Genomic DNA, 13,754 nt, shown 5'->3' with positions numbered 1-13,754 from the left:
AAAGGAATATTTGGTGAAATTAGGGCTAAAGTAGGAACATAGGGATGTGGTTCGGATTGGCCTTGGGGGCTTATTTGATCAAAATATTGGGTAGAATTGATTGTTCGATTGTGAGATCTGCAAATTGGGTCTTCCTGTGGACAACTGGTAAGGGGGAATCTAGGGTTTAGATGGATGGATGGGGCTACGATAAACACAGGTTGCAGTGTTCTGCTTCTTCTGAGTTGAAATTCTCAGTCGCCACTTGCCAATCACGTCAATAGAAGCTCCAGGGTGTGGGTAAAGGCACTGTTATGGCCCTTATCTTTTCAAAGGTATACTGAATTGCTTCAGAGGAAGGGTGGGGAGGTAAGAGTGGAAGAGGGGAGGGGGCTTGGAGAACTTGTAGTGGCATGAGCTACTAGAGGCAGAGCCAGATGAGGTTTCTGCAAGAGTGCACAAAGGATGGATTTGCTGTGAGTGCTACTAAGGAAAGGCCCAAGGAGGTAGGAAAAGGAGATGCAAGCTACAAAAAGTATCACTTAGAAAAGAATAAGAAAAATTATAATGAAGGATTAAAAAAAAAGAGAAATAAAAAAGATTTTCAAGAGTCAGTTGTAACCAGGTTGCCCACGAACACGGTAATAGGGTTGAAACCGAAAGGTTCAAATGTTTCAGAAGAAGAGAGAAAATAAGGGTGAAACATGAAGATTCAACATGTCAAAAAAGGAATAAATGAATAAAGTATTAGAAGTTTATTTTGGAAAGAGAAAGTAGGGTGAAACATAAGGGTTCGACATTTCAAAAGAGGAATTTTAAAAGGGGAGAATGAGTAAACAAAGTATTAAAATTTATTTGTGAGTGAGAAAAATAGAAGAGTTTAATGTTCAAAAGAAGGATAAAGAAAGTCGTGCTTGGTGCACGAATGCTTAGACGCATTTTCAGTCATGGAAACAGCCTCTTTGGGAATAGGGATAAGGCTATTCATTTGACCCTCCCCAGATACTGCTAGATGTGGGAGCCTTGTGCAACGGGTACAGCTTTTTTCTGTTGCTATATATAGTAGCGTACTTGAATTTTTTTATATTTTATTTTATTTTGTGTATATATATATAGATATAGTTCTTTTTACGCCGTGAGTAGGAAGACTTGTTTGTAACCTATGACATCTGGGGCTTCTGAGCTGGTTTATTTAATTCAGTTACTTTTATTGAAGATCCTATTTAATTTTTCCATTACTCACCATTTTAGCTAGTCCGGTACGTGAAGGACAGCTGTAATGCAGGGGCACACCATTAAAAACTTTGCAAAAACAGTCTGTATTTCTTTCTGGTTGGCACATAAGTAAACAGAGTCGTTTCCACTGTATAAAATCCAGCTTAAGGGATTTTAGAATTCTGATGTCTCTGTTTGTTCAAATGCAGGGTGCTCAGTTAAGAAAGCACATCGATGCCACCTTGGGTAGTGGAAACCTAAGGGAAGCGGTAAGACTCCCACCAGGGGAGGATTTCAACGAGTGGCTTGCCGTCAATAGTAATACTACCATTCTCTCTCTCTCTCTCTCTCTCTCTCTCTCTCTCTCTCTCTCTCTCCTCTTTCTCTTGTTTGTTTTATGGTTTCAGTAAGTATGCTGTTTGCTATATACTGTTTTTTGTTGGCTGGGGTCATTTTGATTGTGTGTGGATTTGATGCCAAAATTCTTATATCCTGATTTTGACAATCCTGATTTTGAAATCCAGTGTTTCTTATAAATCATCTGTTTTGGCTACAAATAAGAGTTTGGTTGGGATCAAAATTTTGGTCTAGGTTGGTATTTGGGTTTGGGTTTGGGTTTTTAGGGTGGAACTTTACTGGGTTCAGGCCTGATATTTATTCTATATTCTTAAGGCATATGATGTATTAAGTTAAAGCATATGTAATGCTGTACGACGATTCTGATCCATGTTTAATCCATTTATGGGGACCCAGTAATTTTTCCATTGGATATTTATTCATTAACATGATTTGACGTTGGTCTGTATTGAATTTAGACAAACTACCCAATCGGTCTTGGGAACTGTTACCTGGATCTGGTTTGAATCCAGGTAGTTCTGTGCCGCTGCATAGTGGGATGATGTAGTTGCATTAGAAACTGTGATCCCATACGATGCCCAAATGTACGTCCTCGAGGTCCAGAAGGGACGGGTGCTAGTCCAATGGGCAGTAGTTAAACCTATAATCCTATAAAGTGCGTTGGAGTCAATACATGAGGTTAGGAGTAAGGTATCTTGAGTTAGAGTAAGATGCTCATTATTTAGACAGTTACGTTGTGAGTTTATTCATAGTGATTCAGTTATGTTATGAGTTTAATTCTAGTATCTAGAGATCTGGATTCTGGAGTACTTTATGAGTCTGATTAGGAAGTTCTAACAGATATATGTTTTGTTAGACATGATTTGATAATAGAAATTGATTTTTTATTTCTAAAGTTTTTGAGCTGTTGAGGTTTGCATGTGTTGCGACAGACCTTTTTTTCGGGTTGTTTGCTTGTTTCTTATGTTTCTGATACCTCCTGGCAATCAGGTACTTTTTAATTATTCCTGTCCAATATCTTCTTCAAATTGTCTGTTTTCTTGATTCTTTATTATTCCTATTCTCTCTGCTCGTGTTATTTACATCACTTTGACATTGTAGCTATTAGTTGCTTCTGGTTTCCAGACCTGAGGTTTTAGTTAGCATTTGAATCCTTAGAGCAGATTATTGGCTTCTTCATATGATCAGATTGCCTACTATAAGTATCCAGATTTGTTGCCTAACCTGATCATTTGGTTTGAGTTTTTAAGCTACTATTAGTTTTCGTCTAGGAACTAGAAATGCATCAAGGGACAAGGTTTTCAGTTCCTGATGAACTTTCCAATCCCTACAAGAATGGTTTTTTTTTATTGGAAAAAAAAAGAAAGAATTGATTTTGGAAAACCACCTTGACACTTACCCTTATTATTTCGATGGGCCATTTTTAATGAAATTCAAAGTAACCACTCTGTTTCCATCAGGGAATGTTTCTTGTATATTATGATTTTCCTATGTGTTGAAGTGGGAAACCTAAAAGCTTAGGCTATTATTGATAGGTACAACTGGTTTCTCCAGTCATCCAAGGGCTCAGAGTTTTCAATTGTGGGATTATTGTTCCCAATAAATGTTGGTTTTAACATAAAATGCAAACTTGGCTAGACAAATTTTTTTGGGTAAACACTAGAAAATTAGATAAATCCTACACCATGCATACTTCTTTTGTGCAATATCATTTGAATGGAAAACCTTGCAAAGTGGTCTCATTTGTTGCATTGAAGCACCAAACAATAGATATAGATATGAGGCCTTTATTCCAAATCCAACACACCTCGAATTCACAGTCTGAACACTCTTTTAAGTCATTTTTTTTTCTTTCTCAGCTTACTGCTATAAGTTATTCAGCAAAACTTGAATCTGAATTTTTTTTTCTTTTCTTTCCAGCTGTGGATTTCTTCAATCAGGTGAATCTGCTCTATGGTACCCTCACTGAGTTCTGCACACCTGAGAACTGTCCTACAATGACTGCAGGCCCTAAGTAATCACCTACTAAACTTTGGTTTTATCTTAATGTCTGTATCAGTTCATATTGTTCTAAAGGTGAGGGCATGTAGATTGGACCCCTTGTGTGGCCTAATTTCTTGAACATATTGAATCTTCTGAATTGATAACAATTAAATTGCCTTGTTTTTGCGGTAGCAGTAATAAAAAACAAGGCATGCACAGTGCATGATGCTCACCATTGTGGGGTCTGAGGAAGTCATAATGTATCAGCCTTGAACTTTGGTTGGATAATTGCTCTGGATTTTCAGTCTGCAGTTGTCGGTGATTTCAACTACAGGGGTTGAGTTGCCCGACAAGATAAGATTATGTTCAGTCATCTCTAGCTCTGCCCCAAGCAAGAAATGCCACCTCTTCTAATCTGTGGTTACATACCATTAAATTTACTTGCTAGAGACTGTTGTACTGTTAGTTGTAATAATATCTTGACAGATTAGGGTGGTGACAGTAGTTAATTCCGTGCCTCTAATTATGTTTTCTGACATTATTAAGTGGAGTGACCAAATCATAATCACTCTACTGGGAGCTTTATTTTGTATCCAATTTAGGGTGCACTCATGAGTGGATAGTTATATTTACCAAGATTTAGACATCAAGTAATTAATTCAATTTCATGCCTATAATTGCATTTTCTGATACTTTTAAGTGAAGTGACCAAAACATAATTAAACTACTGGGAGTTATATTTTATATCCAACTGAAGATGCACTTGTGAGTAAATAGTTTTATTTACCAAGATTTGGACTTAAATGTAAATAGGTTTTTCTGTCAAGTGGAAGTTAACTCATATAGGCTATGGGCCATAAAATGTGACATCTCGGTTATCCAATGAGAAACCTATGTTCCAATGTCTGGAATGGGCCAAATCATGGAAATATCGGCAGAAAGCAATGGCATGTGGAGATTATTTTTGTTTATTTCAACGCTTTTTATTATCAAGAGGAAGAAATTTATTATAATTCCTTGAAACCGAACATTTCCAAGGCTTACTTTGATTAGCTTAACTATTGGAATAGTTGAGAGTTCAACACATGCATTACTATTAGTTGTCCGTCTTAGTGGCAGACTCTATGATTAGTTTTGTCTTTTCATGTATTCCCGTGCTTGTATCTTTATTAAATCCAAGAACTGACGTTAATGGAACTCTGCAGGTATGAGTATAGATGGGCAGATGGAGTCCAAATCAAGAAACCCATTGAAGTTTCTGCACCCAAATATGTGGAATACTTAATGGACTGGATTGAAGCTCAGCTTGATGATGAGTCAATCTTTCCCCAAAAGCTCGGTAATATATATATGGCATTGCCTTTTTGAATACTTTGGGTTTGTCCTTTGTAAAGATTGGTAGTTCAGGAACACATGCCAGGTCATCGTGTTCCATTTTCTGGCTTTCTTTCTTTAGACACTTGAGTCAATCTTATCCATCTCTTTCTCCAATAATAAAGAAGTTTCCTGTAGTCTGAAAGAAAATGATAATTTGTTCAACGACATCCAACCCAAATGCCTGAGCTCTAGGGTGGAGGGCCTGTAAGCTCATAACCCAAAAGCCATACTACATGACCAACATGGGCCTAAAACCCCACCTTTTTTTGTTATGAAGCTGCACTTACTGCTTCGATGGGCCCCACTTTGTCAGTGCATCGACAACCTCTCTTATACCACTTGATAGTATCCAAATTGATAGCGCTAGCTTTAAAGCAGAGAGGCTCATCTTTGTCATGGTGACTAGCTGACCAAGATTCTTAGGGGGTGCTTGGGTGAGAAGGGGCTTGTTAGGCTCAATTCATGTAGCAATGACAATTTTATGTACTTATGCAGTTATGCTATGCTTATATGTAATATAGAAGCCATATCCATGCATATGATACAAGTATACTAGTAGGGACCTAATATCAGAAATCAGAAAATGAAAAACTGAGTATAAGATATAATTCAATCATATTCTTCAAAAAACAAAATAATAGACATAACTTTATGTAAAATTTTGAAGTGTCAAACTGTGCTGTTGCCTTGGACCCTAAAGACAGCCTGGACCCTGTAGGGAGGCCTTCCCGGGGTCGTAAACTCAATAACCACATACTACTTGACTGATGGAGGAAGAAAACCCTCCACCCCCATTCTTGGCCATGGAGCTGCACTCACATCAACATTGTTGTTTAACTATTTCTTTAGGCAGGTACTACTTGAGAATCTCACGATAGAGCCAAACTCATGGGTTCCTTTAATGTGGAAACCCAGTTGGGCTCAGAACTTCAAACCTTTTTCATTTAAACTGAACCCACATGATGCTGTATAGTGGCTACTGAAATGTCTGATACATGTAAAATCAAGCTTCTGCTGATTTGATGGTGGAAAATGCAAGAGGCAGTAAAATCCACCAGATTATTGGTCGTAGGCTTTAGATGGACCATGTAATTGGACATGAGTTACCTGTCCATTGTAGGATTGACTACATCAGTTTCGACCTAAAAGAACCATGGCAGCTGTCAGGAGATGTCATCTACTTGTCCTTGTCTAGGGACACTTTTTGCTTATAATTTGAGCAGACCTTTTTTTTTTTTTTTATTTTTTTTTTATTTTTTTATTTGAATTAGTTCGAGGTTTCATTGGCTGAAACATGTTGGATACTTGTACTTACCTTCAGGATTTGCGATTTGTTAGTCATGATCCACTGGTTATCTTTGTATAGACCATATGGGATTTGCCTAACAGGTGCCATTGCTTCTAGTCTAGCATCGGTTACACACTTTTAAGTATTTTACTGTTTTTTCTGTAGGGGCACCGTTTCCTCCGAACTTTAGAGACGTTGTCAAGACAATATTCAAACGTCTCTTCCGTGTGTATGCCCACATTTATCACTCGCATTTTCAGAAGATTGTGAGTCTTAAGGAGGAGGCTCACCTAAACACCTGCTTCAAACATTTCATACTGTTCACATATGTAAGTCTTCTTATCTTGATAGCTGCTTAACTTTGTCTCTTATCAATGGATGGCTGGCATCAGTAGCCATTTGTTTAGTGTCTAGTGAACTGTTAACTAAATGGGTGTACACACTATTACCATCAGCCAATCATGATATTGCAATGGATTGAACTCTTATCCTATTGGTTAGTCCTCAGATTACATTCGAACTTTAAATGAATCTATTTGCATTTTACATATATATATATATATATATATTTTTTTTTTTTTCTTCCCAATCTCTTAATTCTCTTAGGTGATTCAGTTTCTTGTGCATAGTTTCTCTTGATCCTTTCTTTTTAAAAGAGTCTGGGACTCTGCTTTCTTGGCTATTCTATAAATTCTGATTTTCTTGGTAGATGTCTATAGTTCCTTGAGAAGATATTAAAAAAAATGCTGCCTGTCTGGAGGAAGACAAGGATCTATCCTGTAGGTTCTGTTTTTTTACCAATCAACCTTAATATTGTCCATTTTTTTTTTTTCTTTTGGGGAGGGGGGGGGGCTTGGTGGGGGGTGGCAGATGGTGTGTACATGTGTGTGTTGAAAAGCCTAGTTTTAGTGCTTGTACAAATTTGGAAATCCTAGCTCACACAGTTTAAGAAAATGCTTCACTTGTGAACCTGTTGCCCACCTTATTTACTATTTTTATATATTTTTAAATTATATTTCTTCTAACAAGTAGGTCCAAATGAGTTTTTCTTTTCTCTTGCCAAAACCAAACCATCGGATAATGGTGTCTCTCTTGGACTGAGCTGGTCAGGTGATGTAGATTGAAGCATGAAGAACAGGACAAAGACAGATTCTTAAAAACAAAGTTGTTCACATGAATGGTACCATGTGAACAGTGTTTTTGGCCACCAGCTTCGATCATATGTGCTTTTCTAGATGGTTTAGACTGCTACACACTCCAGGATTGATGGCAGCTTCTAGAAGATTGAAGACCAAGTTAACTGCTTTTGATGGTTTGACTGAAACACTCAGTTTTTCTGATGTGGATCAACTCTAGATTCCTCAGCCCTGATATCTCAATGCCGTAACTGTTCTCCCCATCCCAGATTTTGTGCAACAACTCTCCTCCAGCCTATGACAAAACACATTGGTGTAGCTGCTCTTGTTGGAGCCATACTAGCTGAGCAGAGCAGATATGCTGACCCTAAATATATCACCTATATCTCTCATCTTTTCTGTCTCACTCTAATAGCTCATTCACCTTTATTTTTTAAGCTTTCCCCGTCCCTCATATTTTCTCTAACGCTCGTGAACCTTTCTAATTCTCGCTTCCTGTAGCCCTGATTTTATCCCTTGCCTCATTTTCTCATTTGCATAATGTTCCCATCAGTTCATTCTTCTCACCCTTGCGTTTCTGCCACTACAGCCACAACCTTCTGTCACCCTGAGCTTTCTCCCATTGCCCCGGCTCCCCAGCTCACATCTCTTCTTTTCAAAGCTCCATGTATCTCAGTCCCAGTTGTGAACAAGTTCCACTGTCCACCTTCCCCATCCCTGAATCCCTTGGACAGGTCAGTGTCAATCATGTCTCTGCCCAAACCTAGCTGACCAACTTGGAGAAAATGCCAAGTTCCCAACAACCTCCTACAGCTCTTCTTGGTCCCATTCTCCCTTCCATCAGTGAGAAACTGTTAATAGCTTAAGATTGGAACATAGTCTCTTCTAACACTCTTAACTATCTTAGTGTTTTTTTAATGTTCTCCTGTTTAACATTTCACTCCTGTTTTTGGTTGAGTCATATGTTTCTTGAAAGTTGAAACTTAAAACCACAAGGAAATTTACAACTTAAATTGTCTATCAACAAAGGCCAACATAGAAAGGGAGGGCACTGGGGGGGGGGGGGGTTGCAAATCTTGTGGGAGATCAACGATTGATCCTTTGCTGCCGTAGTTGCCAGATGATCAGCTATGTTGTTTGCTTCGTGGAGAGTATGAGTGAATGTAATTTCTTCACAGCTAGGGGTTAGATCCCAAATATCCTGTATTATGTGTCTTACTTTCCAGGATGGTTTACTCGTCTTTTTGAGTGGAAGCATGATGTCCAGATTATCACCTTCCTCCACAAGCTTAGGAATACCCATTTCTTTCACCCAAATCAAGCCCTTTCTCATTGCTGAAGCTTTGGCTGTTACTGACTTACACATCCCTCTGCAAAACAAAACACCACTTTTCCTGAAGGATCCCGAGCTACCCCTCCAAAACCTGCATTTTCAGAGTTTCCAAGACTCGGGCTATCCACATTGAGTTTGAACCAACCTAAACGAGGTGTCTCCCATTTGATTAGCAGAGTTGGCATGAACTGGGTTTGTGTAATGGTTGAAGAGCAGTACTCTTACATTAACTGGGTTGCAAATTGAACCACTTGATTACCATGTCTTGTAACCTGGCCATAGATGACATCAGTGTTGTTTATCCACAAGGACCATAGTTGTTAAGATGTAGCATTAAGTGCTGCATTGCAACTACTTTCTTTTTGCTGATGCATATCTCACATTCAGAACTCAGGCTTACTTTGAGATATTATGTGATTGTGTAAGTATCAGCTCTGTTATCTGGTTTCATAGTAGTTGGCTAAATCAGCAGTGTAGAAAGAGGTAATCAATCAGGTGTCAAATCATCAGCATAACAAAGAAGAAAATTGGAAGGCAAATGACAGCCTGGGTTTTGCATCACATCAGCATTAGGTAATTTTTTATGAAGAAGCTTCCAAATGAATATTAAGACTTTTGGTGCGAGGGGAAATTGTCATTGTAATTAATGGGTCAGCTCTCATTATTGACAACTCCAATCATTCTCTCGACTCTGATTGGGAGCTTGGTCAGGGCCGAAAACCCTAAGAATCCTTCTCGGTTTTCACATCAAACTCTCCATCACCAATTGGAGGCTCTGCTGCCTTGTCTAGCATGCTAGATGACCACATTAACATGTGCAACAGTTTTTTATTTACAAGAAAAACTTTGCCTCCACTGTTGTGCCTAATGCCATAACTGCTGTTGCTGCCTCCTCCTGATGGTGTCTCCCGATGATACAGCTACCACCTCTCATCCATTGTGACCTCTGTGGCTTTTGCCTCCAGATTGTGTTTGTGATTTTCTAACACCCTTCAGTGTTGCAACTTGACTGGTTGCTGTGCCATCTTCTGCTGCAACTGTCAATTACTGGGTCGTTTCTCCATTGCGACCTCCATCAGTGTCCCTCCACACTGTGCTACCGCTCACTACTCTCATCATACTTATTGCCACTGATCCTGTTGCCATACCTTCTTCTGCTGCACTTATGCGCTCTGTGGATAATATTATTGTCCAATCTCAGTTGAATCCTTCAGAATATCATGGGTGCAGCAATCTTAAAATCAGTGCCTGTGAAATCCAAGAAGGGTAAGAATAACCTGTGAGGTACAAGCAACTCTGGACAAGTGGGAAGCTAAAACTAATACAAACATGGGGGAGCAGGAGGGATAATATGGATAACAATCTGAAGAATGATGTGTAGGTCAAAAGAGTGGGTGATTGGATTATCCATCAAACTTTATGTTTGAGAAAGAGGTTGTCAATATCTTTTGGGCTTATTATGCACCCTCAGGGGATTGGATTATGTGGGTAAGCGCCAATTTTGGGACCACATCAATGGTTTAGTTTAGGGTTTTGGCCAGGACGAATTTTGGAGGTGTTCTCAATAGTCACATCATGAAGAAGTCCATGAATGCTTTGGGGTTGGGGGGGGGGGGGAAGGAGGGGTCCTCAATCCTAGACTTTGTGGCAGCTTATGATCTGACCATTTTGGGAAAAAGAGGGGAATACTTTGGGAAAAAGAGGGGAATACTTGGTTGGCTACAAAAGTGGGATTTGTACCTGTAAAAAATGACTTCTTTGTAATGAGAAGGGTAGACAGATTGGCGATTAAGGACTGTAAGGTTGTGCCTAACAGTTCAACATAAGATATTGACTTCTGTCCCAGAAGCGCGGGAAAGAACCTATTCACCCTAAGATAAGATGGTAGATATTAAAGGGGAGTACCCAAGGACATCTAGTAATAATTTGGCATGTTAACAAAACAATTAGGCTTAATTGCTTGAGTTAGTTATCAAATCACTCAGCCACTTTATTTATAATAGGAGAGGGAAGAACAAGATTAGAACAAAGACATTCTTACGAGATTCTGTTCATGTGAACAGTGCCAAATAAAAAGAGCCCAAAAACCAAAATACCCCATAGTATTTTTTACAAGTATGGTGTATGTATTGGGTATATGAGGGTTAATTGTAGGGCAATTGGGTTGTGATGCCATTTTGGAAGTTTGTTAGGGTTAGGATGGTCATTCTGATAGGGTAGTTATACTAGTCTATAAATGTGTAAGGTTTAGGCAATTACAGGAGAATACAACAATCCCTAACAGACTTGCAATAAACCCTCATATACCCCCCATACTTTGACCTTACTCGTAACAGTATTCTGAGGTACAATATTCAACATGGTCAATCAAGGAAAGTGGGACTTTGAAGTAGAGACCAATGTGATATGGCATGCAATGATGACTGTATTAAGAAGGTGACCAAAGATGAAGGGTACTCATAAGGACCTACGGAAGACATGTTGTGGTGGAATGATGAGGTCTAAACAACTATTAAGAACAAGAAAGTTTGTTTTAAGACATGGTAAAGGACCAAGGAAATGGAGGGTAAAAAGAGGTATAATGATACTAGAAACAAAGCTGATAAGATTGAGGGGATGGTTGGGCTGATGAAATATGAGGATCTCTATATATCAACCTAAACACATCTGAAGGGAAACGAAGAGTGGAGATTTCAATCAAGTGGGGCATATAAAGGGTTATAATGGAAGAGCTTTGCTAAGGGGTGAGGAAATTGTGAAGATATGGGAAGAGTATATTTGTGACTACTAAATGGAGAGAGAGAGAGAGTAGAATTGATCTGGATGACTACACTATTTCACATGATACCACAATATGAAAGTTTAGTGTGGTGGAAGTTAATGAATCCTTGAGGTAGGTGAAAGTAGGCAAAACACTAAGCTCAGGTTAGATCCTAGTTGAATTTTGGAAAACCTTTTTTATGAGGATGTGGGGTGTATTGGTTAGCCAAGCTGTTTTGACACAAAGAAGATGCCATATAATGGAAGAAGCGTTATAGTCCCGATTCACAAAAGTAAAGGTGTTATCATCCGTCTTGGTCATGTTGTGCTTTGGGAGGTCTTGCCCGTTGATGGGCTTGTATCCGATGCTTCTGGCTTTTGCCAAGTAAATCCATGATGGCCTCTTCTATTGGTGGGCTCATTGTGTTGAGTTGTGGGTCTCTTGGTCTTTCTCTTGGAAAAGGCCCATGATCGAGTCCTTGGGATTTCTCCATCATGTTCTAGCACAAAGAGGAGTGTCAAGTAAATATATAGATGTCACTAAAGATATGTATATGAGGATATAATGTCACAACCTACCTACTAGGTTCAAGTAATGGTTGATATGCTACACCAACACACCAAGTAATCTAGGATTGCATAGTGTAAGGGCCATATCTCATAGCCATATGATAGATTTTAATATCAATGGCATATAGAGAATCTAACAATTGGAGCAACAAAAGAAAAATAAAATTGCATTAATATAAAATGATTAAAGGTTCTCACAAGACTATCTATCCAAGTGCTAATATCCTATTTGTTGTATTACATCCAAAGCACTGGTATAGGAGCAAGTGATGAAATAAAGGCTTCAGCGTCAACAAGCATAATCGACACATACATAACAAAGAGCATGTGTCTCTATCTCCTAAGCCAACCAAGCATACTCTTCTAATGTTGCAGTATAACCTGTTCCAATATCTAAAAATAAACATTCCCCATGGGTAAGCTTTTAACCCAATACGACTTTAGCTCCTCAAAATGCAATAAAATAATTGAAGTGAATAAACATGTTAGGTGATGACACTTAAATCAAAACTGAAGTTCAAGATTTCACTCGAGGTCTTGCCTTTTTGAAGGCTCTAGACGAGATTGTCATCGAGTCCCACGAAATACACATTCTCGACCGAGATCTCAGTCTACTTTTGAAAACCAAATTTCTCACCTCCTCTTATTAGCCATAATATGATCGTTGGAGATCTTTGGAGAATATGACCATTGGAGACCTTTGGAACTTATGGTGGACTGAATTTCAAGCTGGCAGTGACCGTTGCAACAACACAACTGGAGGAGGGGAAGGATTGTGTGGTGGGGTTGGCGGATCCAGTGGTGGAGATGGAAAAACTGGGTTTGTTGGGACGGAGGAGGATTCAAAATCAGGAATTGGAAAAGGGAGGGTAGGGTTAATTGATGAAGGGGAAGTCTTTAGGTAGTAAGGAAAAATATGTTCTACTAGTGTAAACCTTGTGAGAAGTGGGATAAAAAAATGTATAACCTTTTTTAGCAAAAGGGTACCCAATTAAAATTCCTGGAGAAACACGGGGGTTAAATTTGTGCTTGATGGTGGAATGGTTGTGTCCATAGCACAAACAACCAAAAGTACGAAGATGAGCATATCTAGGGGTTTTCTTAAAAAGAAGTTCAAAAGGAGTTTTCTCTTTTAATAGTTTGGCAGGCAACTTATTAATAATGTGTGGCAGTAAGAATGCAATCACCCCAAAAATCTTGTGGAAGATTGGCCTAAAATAAAAGGGCCCGATCAACATTGAGTAGGTGCCGGTGTTTGCGTTCAACAACACTATTTTATTACGGGGTGTTAACACAACTATGTTCATGGATAACTCAATGGTTGGGAAAAAAGAAAGAAAGAGGTGGTGAAGTGATTAAAAAATTCATGATCAGTGCGAATTTTTTATATTTGACAATTGAATTGAGTTTTGACCATTGCCAAAAAATCATGCAAATAAGACCAAGCGTTAGATTTGAAGTTCGTTAGAAGAACTCCAAGTATAGCGATTTCCAACGGTCATATTTTTAACACCTCTTGCCTTCCATCTTGCCGACAGCTTTGCAAGTTCATTTTTTCCCATGTTTTCCTAGATTGTCGTCTCCTCTCGCCAACAGCTTCCCTAAGCCACAACAACTATTCATGGGCCTAAGCCTAAACTGCAAAGGAAATTCCGAGGCCAAAGTGATATAAGGCCTCTACAAGCGTAAGGGGGGATCATCCAGTGCAGAATGTGAAGAATTAGCCTTACCCAACACTTCTGTATCAACTTATGAT

General features: G+C 38.9%; 1 protein-coding gene across 1 annotated transcript in view; it reads left to right on the top strand.

Annotated features, from left to right (window-relative positions):
• The window catches only part of LOC148999683 (MOB kinase activator-like 1A), a 29,446-nt gene that overhangs the window by 7,857 nt on the left and 7,835 nt on the right, over positions 1-13,754 (top strand). Inside the window, exons 3-6 of the mRNA XM_089139284.1 lie at positions 1,404-1,512; positions 3,472-3,565; positions 4,740-4,873; positions 6,365-6,528. Coding sequence (XP_088995410.1) covers positions 1,404-1,512; positions 3,472-3,565; positions 4,740-4,873; positions 6,365-6,528 — 501 coding nt within the window. The remainder of the gene's footprint in view (positions 1-1,403; positions 1,513-3,471; positions 3,566-4,739; positions 4,874-6,364; positions 6,529-13,754) is intronic.

This window comes from Hakea prostrata, chromosome 11, assembly GCF_041222555.1.
Source record: "Hakea prostrata isolate BN-2017 chromosome 11, UWA_Hpros_2, whole genome shotgun sequence".
In the NCBI taxonomy this organism is placed as follows: Eukaryota; Viridiplantae; Streptophyta; class Magnoliopsida; order Proteales; family Proteaceae; genus Hakea; species Hakea prostrata.
Note: the sequence above shows the minus strand (reverse complement) of the source record. Positions and strands in the feature narration are given on the sequence as shown.